The 17,043-nt window shown below is 38.1% G+C and overlaps 1 protein-coding gene across 4 annotated transcripts; it reads right to left on the reverse strand.

The window, feature by feature from the left end:
• LOC142964803 (uncharacterized) lies at nt 1-7,918 on the reverse strand. 4 transcript variants are annotated; one of them, XM_076105328.1, is made up of 8 exons: nt 5,158-5,218; nt 4,600-4,677; nt 4,102-4,195; nt 3,744-3,845; nt 2,680-3,594; nt 2,426-2,568; nt 1,756-1,865; nt 1-1,075 (listed from the first exon to the last, which is right to left on the reverse strand). In XM_076105328.1, the coding sequence occupies exons 3-8, from the start codon at nt 4,172-4,174 to the stop codon at nt 940-942; spliced, it is 1,479 nt and encodes a 492-aa protein (XP_075961443.1). In that variant the 5' UTR covers nt 4,175-4,195; nt 4,600-4,677; nt 5,158-5,218; the 3' UTR covers nt 1-939. The 4 variants fall into 4 exon arrangements, 3 of the variants coding, with proteins under 3 accessions (XP_075961443.1, XP_075961442.1, XP_075961440.1); XR_012957572.1 differs by lacking the exons at nt 1-1,075; nt 1,756-1,865; nt 2,426-2,568; nt 2,680-3,594; nt 3,744-3,845 and adding exons at nt 5,828-5,970; nt 6,082-6,996; nt 7,146-7,247; nt 7,504-7,918 and having other exon boundaries at nt 4,147-4,195; nt 5,158-5,267; XM_076105327.1 differs by lacking the exons at nt 1,756-1,865; nt 2,426-2,568; nt 2,680-3,594; ... (1 more) ...; nt 4,102-4,195; nt 4,600-4,677 and adding exons at nt 5,828-5,970; nt 6,082-6,996; nt 7,146-7,247; nt 7,504-7,918 and having other exon boundaries at nt 5,158-5,267.
• Nucleotides 7,919-17,043: the final 9,125 nt, after the last annotated feature.

Consider the following 17,043-nt stretch of genomic DNA (forward strand, 5'->3'; position numbering starts at 1 on the left):
CAGTTTTTGTAGTAGATGTTTATTTTCATACATATTAATAATCAAACAGATTTGCAATCATTTCTAAAGCTAGATAGAGTATTTAGACAAATCCGTTATTGTACAACCAATACATTTATATTCCTTTACATCAAATTCTAATCATCAGCTAACTTTTATATTTATGAACAATGTCTATTTGTCTAAATCTTGTCTAAATCTTTAATGCTAAAAAAAAAAAAAATTAAACATACTATGATTTGGTTGTCTGCAACTACAATTGTGATGATTTTTATAGAAATGTATAGAAAAGGGTTGGGCCACCCAAATTAAATTAAATTAAAAATTAAAAACAGTGGTGACAGCAATAAAAATAAAAGCCACTAGGACTACTTTCTGTCCGAGAAACAGTCCTATAAAAACTGATATTGTTTTCTGTTGGTTAGACAGAATAACAGAGATTGTTTCTGATAAAAGATGTTGCTTTTGCCATTTTTCAGTGTTGTTAACACCACAAATGCAAATGTTTTGATCATCATTGTATTGGAGTGGAGGCGACCATCTCAGAGATAAAAATCCAAAACGTTCTACATTGCGAGAAATGGAAATATGTTAAATTGTAATTTGGGTGAACTGACCCTTTAACAGTATCAAAAAAAGGCGGACATACAATATTTTTGTTGTCGTCTACAAATCCCGCGAAAAGATCAAAACCAATGTGTTAATCTGCATTGCAGTTTTTACCAAATGTTACTTAAACTGGAGTAAATTGTCAATTTGTTGGGGACTATTTCCAGCTGCGGATTAATACACAATTGGAAAAAATGGAATGAGATTCATGGAATATGTTAATAATAATATGATAACATAATAAATCACCAGAAATAAACATTGAAGATATATATTACAACCACCATCCAAAGCCACACACAATCATTAACTGCGTAAATTAATGTGATCTTATTGCTCGCAGATAAAGTTCTGATTATTTATACAGCCTTCATCGTTCCACTCTCCCACTCCCGGTGACCTTTGCATAGTTTCTCCACAGTCCTGGCCCCCAAAGTGGCTGTTGGGCTGGCCGGCCTCCCAGTACCTGATAATGGAGACATTCATGTTATCCATATCCAAACTGGGATTGTAACCCAATTGTTTGACCCAATTGCTTTTAGTATTTGGAGTCCTCATGTGGTCATGTAATTATTTTTAAATGACTCCATCGCCACCCCTACATGTTTTGAAACACATTCACACATGATGATGCTTAATATCTCCGTTTGACAGCATATCAGCTCCTGATGGACCTTTCAGCTGAATGTGCTGTATCTTTTGACAAAATGCATTGAAAAGCTTCCAAGAAAAGCAACATTTTCTACTTCTGCATTATTTCACGAAGGATCGAAAACAAAACAGATTTTGACAAAATTAGAGTTCAGTTCACATCAGATTGTTATCATGTTACCTCTGTCTTCAACATGATACACGTTTAAAATCACCACTGATCCTTGATATGAATTGCTTGATAACTGTCGGTAATATTAGTCCTGTATGAACTGTGCATCAGTTTCATTTTCTGTTTTAGGAGTTATTGATTTGCTTCCAAAACTACAATAAGAGGATATGAATAGTTAAAAAATGGAATTTAAAAGCAATGCAGAGTTCCTACTATAGTAAAGGAAAATATGATTAATTAAGAAACACTTCCAATTGTTGTGTCGTCTAATATGATGATCCTATGAGATATTTTAGTCCATACACTCTGCCATTAAAGCTTACGTTGTGGTGACTGGAGTCCCATCCACCCACATCCAGGTCCCCTCTGTAACACTGTCAGTCATACCGATCCAGGCGTTTAGGCGTGATGTCAGTAACCCGTTGACAAACACCTGTTAGTGTAGCACAGAGAGAAGACAGGAACGATCAAAACAAGAAATTATTTCAGTCACTGTTTCATTGTTTTCGACTTTTGTGTTATTGGTTACAGCACCTGACAAATGTCAGCAAATTTATTATAAAATACAATAACAGACGTTTCTTCTTCTCTAGTTTCTATTCCATGCAAAACTATCCACCACATTATTACATTTCTCACTTACTGTACTTTTGTTATGACAAAAAAACAACATGTCAACAGTTCGTATGATATTTTAATTAAAGTTATTCCTCAATTTCCGTGCATTTTCCGAAAAAAATCCAGCAACACATGTTAATTTCAGAAGTCTTTCTAAATCAACTCAGATTTAAGCAACAAAGGTACTAAGTTAGGTTTAAAAAAGGTCGTGATTTGGGACAAAATAACTACGTAAGTGGCGTTACTTAAGTATGGATGTTACGTGACATAAATCAACGTTGTTTCATCCTACATGCGGCACTATTAGCAGTCTCCTGTGTGAACAACATGTTTTTTGATCTCTCCCAGTTTATTCTTTCTTTCATTTCTTCTCACCTGTTCATCCCTGCTGTCTATGGTGACCAGATCTGCTCCTTTTGCGATGCAGTCTGCTCTGCTCGACACCCAGTTCTTCTTCTCAGGTGAAACAAAGTAGCAGCTCATGTCGAACTTCCTCCAGCCTCTCTGACAGGTTTTGCCTGCAAGTTGGAAACATGGAGAGGAACAACATATCACAAAAGGGCTAAAGATAACACAGACTGCTATAACGGAACAATAAATCAATCAAACGTTTACAATAAACATCTCACCTCTCAATTTGTTGATCTCCTTCTCTAACTCATCTTTAACTTTGACCAAACTGTTGTACTTGTTCTGTAACTGCTCTTTGTCATTCTGCAGAGAATCATAACTGGATTGCAATCGATCTTTGTCGTTCGTCAGTGAATTGTACCTGATCTGAAGATAGTCCTTACGTGTACTCAGTGTATTGTAGCTTATTTGCAACTGGTCCTTGTTCATCTTCAATGACGAGTAATCGCTCTGTAACTGATCTCTGTTTGCTCTCACAGTAATAGACAAAGTCTGTAACTCATCTTTTTCTCTTTGCAGGTTTCTGTTATTGGTCTGTAGCTGGTCTTTTGTTGCTTTTAGATTATTGTGATTAGCCTGTAGCCCCTCAAGACTCTTCTGCATGTTGTTATAGCTCGTCTGTAACTGATTGCTCTCTCGCTTTAAGGTGTTATAACTTGCTTGCAACTGGTCCTTGTTGATCTTCAATGAAGAGCAATTGCTCTCTAACTGATCTCTGGTTGCTCTCAGAGTAATAGACAAAGTCTGTAACTCATCTTTTTCTCTTTGCAGGTTTCTGTTATTGGTCTGTAGCTGGTCTTTTGTTGCTGTCAGATTATTGTGACTCTTCTGCATGTTGTTATAGCTCGTCTGTAACTGATCGCTGTCTCGTTTTAAGGTGTAATAACTTGCTTGTAGCTGGTCGTTGTCGTTTGTCAGATTGTTGAAACTGGCCCTGAACTCATCCCTTTCAGTAGTCAAAGCTGTGTAACTCTGCTGCAGCTGGCCTTTTTCTTCAGTCAGGTTACTCAGTTTGGCCTCTAACTGTTTTCTCTCTGCAGTTGAAGCATCATAACAGTCCTGCAGTCGGTCTCCTTGAAACTGGAGGCTGGCCTGTGTCGGGTCTGCTGACGCGAGACGGCTGATTATCTCATCTGTGAAATCAAAAAGAAATTTAAAATATTTGCTTCGGTCATTGGATTTTGAAAAGATCGTTTCTGTCACCTGGTTTCTCAAACATTACATGTTGACAGTTGCGTTATACATTATTCCTACTTTCAGTGACAACAAATAGTTCACTTACAGTAGATAAACTGTCCTATGTTACCAGCCAACAGGACAGCACACAGTAACCCCAGACACACGGTCACACATCTAGAGGGCTGCTTTCTTCTCTGAAAATCCACTAGAACAAAATCACAAGAACAGTTAAATGTAACTTCTCACAGATTCACACTGATAGATTTCTGGAAACCTAAATATAAAAGCTTTTATGAACTACTAATACAAAGCAGCACAAATGGCATTTAAATGAAAAAGATTATTCTTTAAATATTCAAATTGATCAACAGTTTAGTAGCACTTTGTTAACATGGTTTACTAGTTGTATCTAATGTTCTTAATATTCTGTTTGTTCATATGTTTTCAGGTTGATACTGTACCTTTGGTAACGAGGCCTTCCATTGAGAGGTTCTTATTCATATAAAAGCTGTCATCAATTTCCATTGAATCCATTCTGATAATGGTCTGTTTTCCCTGTTGAGGAGACATTTATTTATTTTTACTATGTAGACCAACAAAGTTAGTTTAAAAACTTTTTGACACTCTTCTTAAATCAGTATTCATAAGTACGCTCTGATTAATTATTTGTGCTTACTTGTGCTTGACTACATTTACTAGTGTTTAGTCTAGTCAGATGTGACATTTACATGAAAATCCAGTTTAATTAGTACAAACATTGCTTTTAACATAAAGAAGATTTTAAATCATCTGCAAGGATTGAACAAAAATCTGTAATCCCATTTGTGATTTGCCTTTTTAGCGTGTACAGACATTAAGATTGCTTGAGGTAATCTAAATTTTTAAAAAATAATTAAATGGAATAATAATCTGCACAAATAAAACTTGAGTGAAAGGGAATTAGAGTTGTAAATACTTACCTTGCATCTGAGAACTTGAGATGAAGTCAGTATCAATACGACTGCATTCACATTAAGATGCTCCTGATTTATAACAAACTGCGAAAATGAAAGTTGATGCATCGTTATTTATCAGGGAGAAAACAGGATGCTGTTTCTGCCCATGTCATCACAATCCTGATAGATCTTTCAGCTGAATAAGCTGAATGAGCTGTACTTCGTGGTGTAATGCATTGAAAACCTTCCTCCACATTTTCTACTTCTGCATTGTTTCATGACGGATTGAAGCCAAAACAGATTTTGACAGAAATTAGAGTTCAGTTCACATCAGATTGTTATCAGGTTACCTCTGTCTTCAACATGATACAAGGTTAAATTTACCTCTGATCCTTAGTTTAACTGTAGTCTAACAATAAAAGGGTGTAAACAGTGAAATAAATGGAATATAAAAACAATGCAGAGTTCCTACTATAGTAAAGGAAAATATGATTAATTAAGAAACACGTCCAATTGTTGTGTCGTCTAATATGATGATCCTATGAGATATTTTAGTCCATACACTCTGCCATTAAAGCTTACGTTGTGGTGACTGGAGTCCCATCCACCCACATCCAGGTCCCCTCTGTAACACTGTCAGTCAGACCGATCCAGGCGTTTAGGCGTGATGTCAGTAACCCTTTGACAAACGCCTGTTAGTGTAGCACAGAGAGAAGACAGGAACGATCAAAACAAGAAATTATTTCAGTCACTGTTTCATTGTTTTCAACTTTTGTGTTATTGGTTACAGCACCTGACAAATGTCAGCAAATTTATTATAAAATACAATAACAGACGTTTCTTCTTCTCTAGTTTCTATTCCATGCAAAACTATCCACCACATTATTACATTTCTCACTTACTGTACTTTTGTTATGACAAAAAAACAACATGTCAACAGTTCGTATGATATTTTAATTAAAGTTATTCCTCAATTTCCGTGCATTTTCCGAAAAAAATCCAGCAACACATGTTAATTTCAGAAGTCTTTCTAAATCAACTCAGATTTAAGCAACAAAACTACTTAGTTAGGTTTAAAAAAGGTCGTGATTTGGGACAAAATAACTACGTAAGTGGCGTTACTTAAGTATGGATGTTACGTGACATAAATCAACGTTGTTTCATCCTACATGCGGCACTATTAGCAGTCTCCTGTGTGAACAACATGTTTTTTGATCTCTCCAAGTTTATTCTTTCTTTCATTTCTTCTCACCTGTTCATCCCTGCTGTCTATGGTGACCAGATCTGCTCCTTTTGCGATGCAGTCTGCTCTGCTCGACACCCAGTTCTTCTTCTCAGTTGAAACAAAGTAGCAGCTCATGTCGAACTTCCTCCAGCCTCTCTGACAGGGTTTGCCTGCAAGTTGTAAACATGGAGAGGAACAACATATCACAAAAGGGCTAAAGATAACACAGACTGCTATAACGGAACAATAAATCAATCAAACCTTTATAATAAATATCTCACCTCTCAATTTGTTGATCTTCTTCTCTAACTCATCTTTAACTTTGACCAAACTGTTGTACTTGTTCTGTAACTGCTCTTTGTCATTCTGCAGAGAATTATAACTGGATTGCAATCGATCTTTGTCGTTCGTCAATGAATTGTACCTGATCTGAAGATAGTCCTTACGTGTACTCAGTGTATTGTAGCTTATTTGCAACTGGTCCTTGTTCCTCTTCAATGACGAGTAATCGCTCTGTAACTGATCTCTGTTTGCTCTCAGAGTAATAGACAAAGTCTGTAACTCATCTTTTTCTCTTTGCAGGTTTCTGTTATTGGTCTGTAGCTGGTCTTTTGTTGCTTTTAGATTTGTGTGATTAGCCTGTAGCTCCTCCAGACTCTTCTGCATGTTGTTATAGCTCGTCTGTAACTGATCGCTCTCTCGCTTTAAGGTGTTATAACTTATTTGCAAATGGTCCTTGTTGATCTTCAATGAAGAGCAATTGCTCTGTAACTGATCTCTGTTTGCTCTCAGAGTAATAGACAAAGTCTGGAACTCGTCTTTTTCTCTTTGCAGGTTTCTGTTATTGGTCTGTAGCTGGTCTTTTGTTGCTGTCAGATTATTGTGACTCTTCTGCATGTTGTTATAGCTCGTCTGTAACTGATCACTGTCTCGTTTTAAGGTGTAATAACTTGCTTGTAGCTGGTCGTTGTCGTTTGTCAGATTGTTGAAACTGGCCTTGAACTCATCCCTTTCAGTAGTCAAAGCTGTGTAACTCTGCTGCAGCTGGCCTTTTTCTTCAGTCAGGTTACTCAGTTTGGCCTCTAACTGTTTTCTCTCTGCAGTTGAAGCATCATAACAGTCCTGCAGTCGGTCTCCTTGAAACTGGAGGCTGGCCTGTGTCGGGTCTGCTGACGTGAGACGGCTGATTATCTCATCTGTGAAATCAAAAAGAAATTTAAAATATTTGCTTCGGTCATTGGATTTTGAAAAGATCGTTTCTGTCACCTGGTTTCTCAAACATTACATGTTGACAGTTGCGTTATACATTATTCCTACTTTCAGTGACAACAAATAGTTCACTTACAGTAGATAAACTGTCCTATGTTACCAGCCAACAGGACAGCACACAGTAACCCCAGACACACGGTCACACATCTAGAGGGCTGCTTTCTTCTCTGGAAATCCACTAAAACAAAATTACAAGAACAGTTAAATGTAACTTCTCACAGATTCACACTCATAGATTTCTGGAAACCTAAATATAAAAGCTTTTATGAACTACTAATACAAAACAGCACAAATGGCATTTAAATGAAAAAGATTATTCTTTAAATATTCAAATTGATCAACAGTTTAGTAGCACTTTGTTAACATGGTTTACTAGTTGTATCTAATGTTCTTAATATTCTGTTTGTTCATATGTTTTCAGGTTGATACTGTACCTTTGGTAACGAGGCCTTCCATTGTGAGGTTCTTATTTATATAAAAGCTGTCATCAATTTCCATTGAATCCATTCTGATAATGGTCTGTTTTCCCTGTTGAGGAGACATTTATTTATTTTTACTATGTAGACCAACAAAGTTAGTTTAAAAACTTTTTGACACTCTTTTTAAATCAGTATTCACAAGTACGCTCTGATTAATTATTTGTGCTTACTTGTGCTTGACTACATTTACTAGTGTTGAGTCTAGTCAGATGTGACATTTACATGAAAATCCAGTTTAATTAGTACAAACATTGCTTTTAACATAAAGAAGATTTTAAATCATCTGCAAGGATTGAACAAAAATCTGTAATCCCATTTGTGATTTGCCTTTTTAGCGTGTACAGACATTAAGATTGCTTGAGGTAATCTAAATTTTAAAAAAATAATTAAATGGAATAATAATCTGCACAAATAAAACTTGAGTGAAAGGGAATTAGAGTTGTAAATACTTACCTTGCATCTGAGAACTTGAGATGAAGTCAGTATCAATACGACTGCGTTCACATTAAGATGCTGCTGATTTATAACAAACGAAAATGAATGTTGATGCATCGTTATTTATCAGGGAGAAAACAGGATGCTGTTTCTGCCCATGTCATCACAATCCTGATAGATCTTTCAGCTGAATAAGCTGAATGAGCTGTACATCGTGGTGTAATACATTGAAAACCTTCCTCCACATTTTCTACTTCTGCATTGTTTCATAACGGATCGAAACCAAAACAGATTTTGACAGAAATTAGAGTTCAGTTCACATCAGATTGTTATCAGGTTACCTCTGTCTTCAACATGATACAAGGTTAAATTTACCTCTGATCCTTAGTTTAACTGTAGTCTAACAATAAAAGGGTGTAAACAGTGAAAGAAATGGAATATAAAAACAATGCAGAGTTCCTACTATAGTAAATGAAAATATGATTAATTAAGAAACACGTCCAATTGTTGTGTCGTCTAATATCATGATCCTATGAGATATTTTAATCCATACACTCTGCCATTAAAGCTTACGTTGTGCTGAGTCAAGTCCCATCCACCCACATCCAGGTCCCCTCTGTAACACTGTCAGTCAGACCGATCCAAGCGTTTAGGCGTGATGTCAGTAACCCGTTGACAAACACCTGTTAGTGTAGCACAGAGAGAAGACAGGAACGATCAAAACAAGAAATTATTTCAGTCACTGTTTCATTGTTTTCGACTTTTGTGTTATTGGTTACAGCACCTGACAAATGTCAGCAAATTTATTATAAAATACAATAACAGACGTTTCTTCTTCTCTAGTTTCTATTCCATGCAAAACTATCCACCACATTATTACATTTCTCACTTACTGTACTTTTGTTATGACAAAAAAACAACATGTCAACAGTTCGTATGATATTTTAATTAAAGTTATTCCTCAATTTCCGTGCATTTTCCGAAAAAAATCCAGCAACGCATGTTAATTTCAGAAGTCTTTCTAAATCAACTCAGATTTAAGCAACAAAAGTACTTAGTTAGGTTTAAAAAAGGTTGTGATTTGGGACAAAATAACTACGTAAGTGGCGTTACTTAAGTATGGATGTTACGTGACATAAATCAACGTTGTTTCATCCTACATGCGGCACTATTAGCAGTCTCCTGTGTGAACAACATGTTTTTTGATCTCTCCAAGTTTATTCTTCAGAATATCACAACAAAATGACCAGGGACACAAAAACACTGATCAGGACTGCATACTGAATGGATTCAACTTTTTTGAGAAACATCTTACTTCTTACTTGAACCGCCATCCTCACCATCTTGTCCTTGAACTGTTTGGCTATCTCAACGCAATCTTTTGATAAACCAAAGTAGTTTTGCTGCAGCAGGTCTTTCTCTTCAGTCAGGTTACTCAGTCTGCCCTCTAGTCGATCCCTTTCAGTGTTGTCTGCTGGACGGCTGGCATCTGTGAAATGAAAAGTTATTTAAAATATTTGCTTAGATTTGGATGATGAAAAGATTATCATTTCTGTCTCTTTTTTATGTCGTATATGTTTATCTACAACATCACCTGGTTTCTCAAACATTAAATGTCAGTTGTTAAATACATCATTTGTATTTTCAATGATTAAAACAAATCACTTACGGTAGATAAGCTGTCCTATGTTAGCAGCCAACAGGACAGCACACAATAATCCAAGACACATCACACGTCTAGAGGGATGCTTTATTCTCCGAAAATCCACCAAATCAAAAGGCAAAGTCTTTTTCCTTCCAGCTGCATTTAAGTACGTGTCGGTGTCTGTGAGTGCCGGTGTTACGTCATTAGGAACAAGAGACAAATGAAACAAAGTTACATGTAATGGACAGACAGCGAGTCATTGGTTAGCGGGTATTGACGAGTAAGAATCAATCCAGGATTTAACTGGACCTTTGACGGTCTCAAAGAAATGACAATTATAATAAACAGATATGACACAGCAAATACATTTTGTACAAAAAAATGTGCCTCGATCACATGTACTGTTAACATAATGAAAAAATGTTGTTAATAATAGTATGTAAAGTATTAACCGACAACGTATTTAACTTGCTTTCTGAAGCAATATCCGATCTTGCAAATATAAAACATCTGCTCATACAGCATTATGAACCTTTTTATGTTTTACACATGAACATAACTTATTTAAGGTTAGGGAAAGATTATAGTCTTGTTTAATACAGACAACATCTGCAGTGACTCAAATCACCAAAGACCACATTTAACCCTGAGCCAGGATCTTGTCATTACCTTTAACAAAGGGCTTTTGTTACAAAAATGAAACCAGAGACGGGAGTCTGGATGTAAAGTTCTGCATTTTGTACACCAACCATCCGTAGATAAACGTGGTGGTGCATTCACTCAAAAAAAGGTTAGTTTTCAAAAGCACATTGTTTACATATTTAATTAGTTTTACTTAATATTCTGTTTGTACGTATGTTTTCAGGTTGATGCCGTACCCATTGTGAGGTTCTTATCTATAAATGTGTCGTCCTCCATTTCCATGGAAACCATTCTGATGATGGTCTGTTTTCCTGTTGAGGAGACACTTATAGATGTTTGTAAAGCCACAAATAAAATAAAAATCATATAGATAAGTACGATCCGATTAATTATTTGTGCTTACTTGTGCTCACAGGTGTTGAGTCTAGTCAGGTGTGACATTTACATGAAAAATCCTGGCCTGCAACAAAACATCGTTGCAGAAATGTCATGGTCCTTAGACGGTGAGTCCTTATAGGGTTTTGTTTAGTTTTTTGTGTGACACCTGACCTTTCCTTTACAATTAGAACAAAATTGCATACAAATAAAAATCAGTATCTCCTGGGCAAATTAGCATTATAACAGATCAGTTCAATTTTCCAAGGAGATAAAGCACTTTGACTTGTATTACCCAGTTAATCAGGACAAACTTTATCTGTTAAAGGCCCAAAGAGACCATAGAGTCATCAATACCAAACTAATCAATTACACATTTCACATTCAGTTTTTGGTGGATGGATGAATACCATATTTTTATTTTTTAAATGTGTTATCGTTTGCTTCCATTCCATCATGAAACACATCTCTCGTCTTATCGGATTAACTACACACTCTTTGTTGAAAACAAGTCACTTTCAAGCTGTCGCTCGTCAGCATGAGGAATTTCTGAGACGCAGCTGTAGCGCAGAGATCCGCCTCAGCTGTGACACAATCCTGGGAAAAGTTGCAGAGAAACGTGACCGCAGAAAAAAAAGTGTCATTTGTCAACATTTCCAAAATGAGAGAACCGGTTGTCAAGTTGATATGTGCCAGACCTCCTAACGGTTGATGTTTTGATTTTCCCTCAGTGCTGCATTAGACATCGGGGGGAGAAGACAGGCTGTCAGGGCAGCTGCTGTGCTGTACTTCAGTATTGATCCCTCCCTCCGTGTGGAGCACTTAGTGCCGTCTCTTAGCTGTTGTAGGAAACACTGAGAGTGCTCAGTGTTTCTCCGGCTCTGGCAGGCTGATCTGTTTGAACTGCTTCACAGAGATTAGATAGCGCTGAGCCCTGAATTAAAGCTTTGTTGTGCTTGATTTCATGTCTGTAGCTACATATACCATGAATGTATCTCGGTGCCTTATCGGGAAGATTAACTCTCCGTATTGGTGCAAGTTTGGAGAATAATAGAGCCACGGAGATAAGCAGGAAAAAAAGAGATTCACACAGGTTTTCTGTTTTGTGTGTTAAATACAATTGTTAATTGAAACAGTGAATGACAAGACAGAAAATATGAAGATGTAAAAAAATGGACCGCTATAGAAGATAGTTAAACCCATTATTTTGAATGTTGCATCACATACTCAGCATTGTAATGGGAGCATGCTAACTTGATGGAGGAGGGTTAAAAGGTGTTCTTTGTAAACTTTCTTCCAGCTATCAAACCAAAATTTGTTGGTAATTTCCAGAGTATATTGTACAAAAAAAGGGCATTTGGAAATTGGGCGCCAACATTTAGAATATTTTGCAAGATAATTTTCATATCAGGCATCCAAACATTACACCGAAGATATAAAAATCCATGGTGATTGTAGTGAATGATCTGTTTTCTTTCATGTTCTATCTCAGTGTGCTAAATGTCAGCGGTTACCAATCTGGTAATCAGGACCCCTAAGGGTGTCCCCAAAGATAAAAATGAGAAGTCAACCCAGTCTCACTCTCAAAAGGTTGTTCAGTGCCACTCGGCGGACCGACATTGCCATTCCTAGAGCTGTGCAACTATTAAAACAATCAGAACCAAAACACATGTTCATAAACATGTACTGAAGTATAAACCTGGTCCAAGAAAGAAAGAACAAATTATACGCCAGAGTTTATTTTTCCTTTTTCTAACTACATTGATATTTAAACTCCCTTTAAAAAGTGTTGGCCAAGACAGCAGAATCTTTGAGGTATAAAAAGGTTGCAAACAAATAAAAAGGCACTTTGTGCCAAAGCACCAATAAAATAAAAATCACATAAAAGCAGAAAGCGGACTGCAGACAGAGAGAATCAGGGGCCAGGACCATATATCTCTTTGCAAAACGAGAAATAAACTGCTCCTTATTGAGTGTGCCTTAAAATCCTTCATAATCACAATTCATAATCATACATCATACTGTACGAAGTGAAATATTTGAACAGCTTGAATAAAATACAAGCTCAGCTCAGACGGGAGGCAAAGCACTACAGAATAAATCCACTCTGGACCTTTTCATACGCAGACATTAAGACAGAGGTGTTGCACAGCAAACACAGACACGTTGTCGTTATACACGAGCGCCAGAATGCTGCCATGCATGTTGGGAAGACGCAGGTGCCAATCATCCTTCATGCTCTGAAAATCAAACCGATGACCTTTACCTGAGTTTCACACAAGATGATGCGCGTGCTTTTATCAGGCATGAATCGGAGTGCACGCGAATGTCAAACACACACACACACACAGACACGCACACACACACACACTTCTCTGTGGGGATATTAAGGTCACTGACATTCTGAGGGAGGGATATCTCTGGCAGCCGTCTCACCAGAGCTGCACTTGGCTGACTGTTCGCGTGAAAAGGCTGGAAGTCATTCATATGTAAAGTTTTTAAATGTTACATTTGCAACTGGCTGCAGGATATTTCGAACCACTTTGGACACAGTATCTTTCTGCAATAGTTGTCGTCATGTGGGCGGCCACTAACAGTTATTTTAAGTACTGATTAATCTGCTGGTTACTGTATCGATTCATTAATTCATTTATTATTATAGTTTCACAAAGTCCAAAGTGACAAGTTCAAGTTACTTGTTTTGTCCGACCAGCAGTCCAAAAGCAGTTTATAATATATTGGGTTTAAAATAAAAAATATAAAAAATTAGAAATTCAGATCATCTCTTTTGCCCCCTAGGTGGCTTTCAACATGTGTGGTGGCCGCTAGCTAGCCAGTGGGGCACGCTCATGTGCACTAAAAGACACTAAAGGGAAGCCCATGTCAGTAAAGAAAGGAGAAGCTCAGATAACAACTCATACAGAGCGAGAGTGACTCCATTCTCTAACGCTCAAACGCTCAAACGTTGTTTGATGCTGTAATATTGCTCATATGTGCTGAGTATAGAGATCCTTTAAGGATGCATTCAACAAATGTCTTTTTGCAACAAAAACAATGACTGATGGGGAACACAGAAAAGGGATGTGAGCCATTATAGTTACACAACAGAATTTCTTCATCTTCAAGCATCAACATAATTCCTTTTAGCCATCAAAGAATCCATTTCAGCTTCCCTTTCTTAAATCCGCTAACACAATAGTTTTCTACTTTTTAAAAAGTGTCTCTTCCCGACACAAAGAGGTACAGTATATTGTAGTGATTAACTCTGTGTGTTTTTTTTCATAATCCTCTGAATTTACTTCACATTTAGTTCTTGAGACAACCAAATGAGCTGAGCCAAAGATGTTTGAATACAAACAATACTTGGCATTCAACCAAATTGTAAAAAATGCATCTTCATTTGTTTCTTGTAAAGATGTGAGCAGCGGGGGCGGAGCCAGACGTTGTAAACATTCAGGGATCAGACCAAACCCATTTATGGCACCTGTATGCTCTGTTTCTCAAGCCATTTAATAAATGAATGCCTGAAAATGAGTAAATTATTTAGGAAAAAACATTGTTGCCAAGAAAAATGAATCCTGTAGAGCCTCCATCCTATTCTGTATCTCATTGGACTCCAGCTGTCTTCATCATTCTGAAACCATAAAACAACAACTTGAGGATGACTGATCTTCACTCCTGTCACATAAAAAGAGTCAGTAACTGTCTGATGTTACTATTTTTAAGTTATACACCATAGGAACTTGGACTGAACAGCATTACTAATCTTGAAACCTGTTTGTGTGATACTAGAGTCCACAGAATGACTGTTTAGCTGATGAAGTTACTTTTATTGCAAATCAAAGAGCCCACGCAATGCCACGGAGATGTGGTCTTCAATCCTCTAAACTGAATATTAAGGCCAACAGAATGTTGGTGAGAGAAGACGGTAAAGCACGGGAGCTAAATGTTCAAACACGCTGTGAACATCAGCATCTCTTCTCCAGTCTCAGGTCATCTGAGGTTGAGCAGCACAGAGCTGCTTGTTCACCGCAGGACGGCAGGGAAACTAATCACAGCGCTGGATATTTATTTTATTCTTCCAGTGAGGCAAGAACAACATTACATTACATGGTGGCTCGACAGAGATGACAGATATAAAGACAACAAACCAAAGCGCAAAACAGAGATTGAAAGTGTTGGTGTAATAGACGGGTTTGAGTTTTGGGAAATGAGTTTGTACTCACAGGCTCATGTGGCTGAGTGCCAGCTCTCACCAAATGGCGCATGAATGAACGACAATGTGACGGTCTTTTATCGTGCAATAAGAACACCGATTTAGCTTTTTGTACGCCATTTAATCTGTACTGACTGCAATGTAAACGCATCCGTGTAAATTTGAAACGCTCTCAACAAGTGACTCAGTATAAGTGTGAATGATGTGGAGCTGGATGGGTGAAGCAAACACTGGACGCTGGCCTGGAGACCAGTGTCCCAAACTGTAGTTGTTGCTTTTTATGTTAGTGATGTTTTTTTCTGTGCTCATGTTGCGTTGTTTACGTACGTATTTTAGGTGACGTAGCTATTTTAAGCCCAACCATGAAGTTTTATTATTTTTTAAATCATTTGCATACAGCTTCAAGATGTGCATGAAATATTTGACTGGAAACACGACTAGTGTGCGGCAGCAACACTAATGTGATGTTGGCCATTTTATGTGTCAAGTTAGCAGTGCTACTACGGGCCATTGATAGGATTTTACAAATATGGAGGTCCAAATCCCTCCAGTGCAACCCCACCTGTCTAAGACATTTTTGACTAGCCGCCTAACACACCAGGGACTGAAAGAAATACAATAAACAGCCAACAACACGTGCAATAAGTGTATTTTTAGAATTTTTCCTCAGATTCTCAGAAATGCAATGACCTCCATGTGCTCAAAGGTAGCCACAGCCCTGGTGCTGCTGTAGAGATGGAGTTGGAGGCAAGTGAAGTAGAATGAATTCATCTGATCCAAAAATGACATATTTGCGAGTTTAAATAGTATATTATTAGACTTGCTGATCCCATCCAGAAGGTGAAAAATAAATGTTCACAATAGTATTTGTTGCATTTGTCTTAGATCAGTGTTTTAAGGCTGTAGAAAACAGAAATCTCTCAGACTCGACAAATGAAAGTGCTCAAGTGGAACCTGAGAAGGGAGAGAGGTGCACTGTTATCTGACTGAACAATAACCTCTGCTCACATCGCCTACAGGCAGGAGGACCTGGCGTACGATTACAAACTGCTAAACAAAAACAAAAAAAGCACAAAGCAGAGGCAGAAGTAGGGGAGTATTTTCTGTCCTCCTCACCTCCAGGTGTTTCCTACACTGCAGAGAGCAGCTGAACGTCTGATCAGCTCTGGCCGCCTTCAGACACGACTCGCTGCTGATCTCTGGCACCACACAGCCTCGTCTGCCACATTCCTCTGGCAGCCAGGGCGGCTGTGATTGACACCTGTGGCCAGTGAGTCACAGGTACAGGCCCGGTCTCAACCCCCCCCCCCCCCCCCCCCGCTAAGCCACCAGCCGCCCTCACGAAGACAGAGCGGTAAACTAATCCGACAGCAATGCAGCATTTCGGCCTCAGACTCCCCCTTCCTCCCTCTCCTCTCCTTCATCCTCCTTTGCTCTCCTTCCTCCTCCCCTTCTTGAAACTCATCCCTGTCATTGCTCTCTTATGCTCTATCCTCTCCTCCCTCTCGCCTCTCCTTCATCTTGTCCTCTCCTACTTTGCTTTCCTTCCCCCTCTCCTTCTTTACTACCCTGGCCTTCATTACTCTCTTATCCTTTATCCTCTCATCTCCTCTCCCCTCCTCTCCTCCTCCTTCTCTACTCTCTTAGCATGTCTCTCCTATTGTAATAGCCTTTCCTCTTGCCTCTATTCACTCCTTCTCTCCTCTCCTCTACAAGTTTTGGTCTAAATTAACAGATTGCCAAACACACATTTGCATTTACTACTTTCATTGACCAGATTTACTCGCTGTCTCCGTCTCATCACTATGTTCAGTAATGAGATCTTAATTTGCCTTTGCCTTGCAAAATGTCCCCACTTGGGAGAAATTTACACATTTTTCCATGTTTGCAAGAACATTCATTCGTCAAACGTTCCATGTTCAGGGTCAGAGTTCTCTCCTGGACCACTAATGGTCCGATTATCAGCCACATGTAGCCGAGACCGGTCTGTCGAGACCGGTCGTGTTTTGCTGAAGTTATTATTCAAAGAGCTTGGACGGTTATCTCTGTTTTAACACCTTCACAAACCAAAAGACACAAACGAGTAGAGATGGATTAAACGGCGTGTTTATCTGCTTTAAGGCAAAATGCTAATGTGGCTAGCTAGCTTACTACCTAGTTATTTCTAAAGCCAGGGATTAGC

This window comes from Anarhichas minor, unplaced genomic scaffold (assembly GCF_050575085.1).
Source record: "Anarhichas minor isolate MPS153535 unplaced genomic scaffold, ASM5057508v1 ptg000031l, whole genome shotgun sequence".
Taxonomy (NCBI): domain Eukaryota; kingdom Metazoa; phylum Chordata; class Actinopteri; order Perciformes; family Anarhichadidae; genus Anarhichas; species Anarhichas minor.

Bases quoted from the DNA above. Each gene is read 5' to 3' on its own strand.
- LOC142964803 (XM_076105327.1), bottom strand. From the start codon at position 7,612: ATGTCTCCTCAACAGGGAAAACAGACCATTATCAGAATGGATTCAATG. The intron at 6,997-7,145 runs GTAAGTGAACTA...TTGATTTCACAG, and splicing joins CATAGGACAGTTTATCTACT to ATGAGATAATCAGCCGTCTC. The intron at 5,971-6,081 runs GTGAGATATTTA...TACAACTTGCAG, and splicing joins GAAGATCAACAAATTGAGAG to GCAAACCCTGTCAGAGAGGC.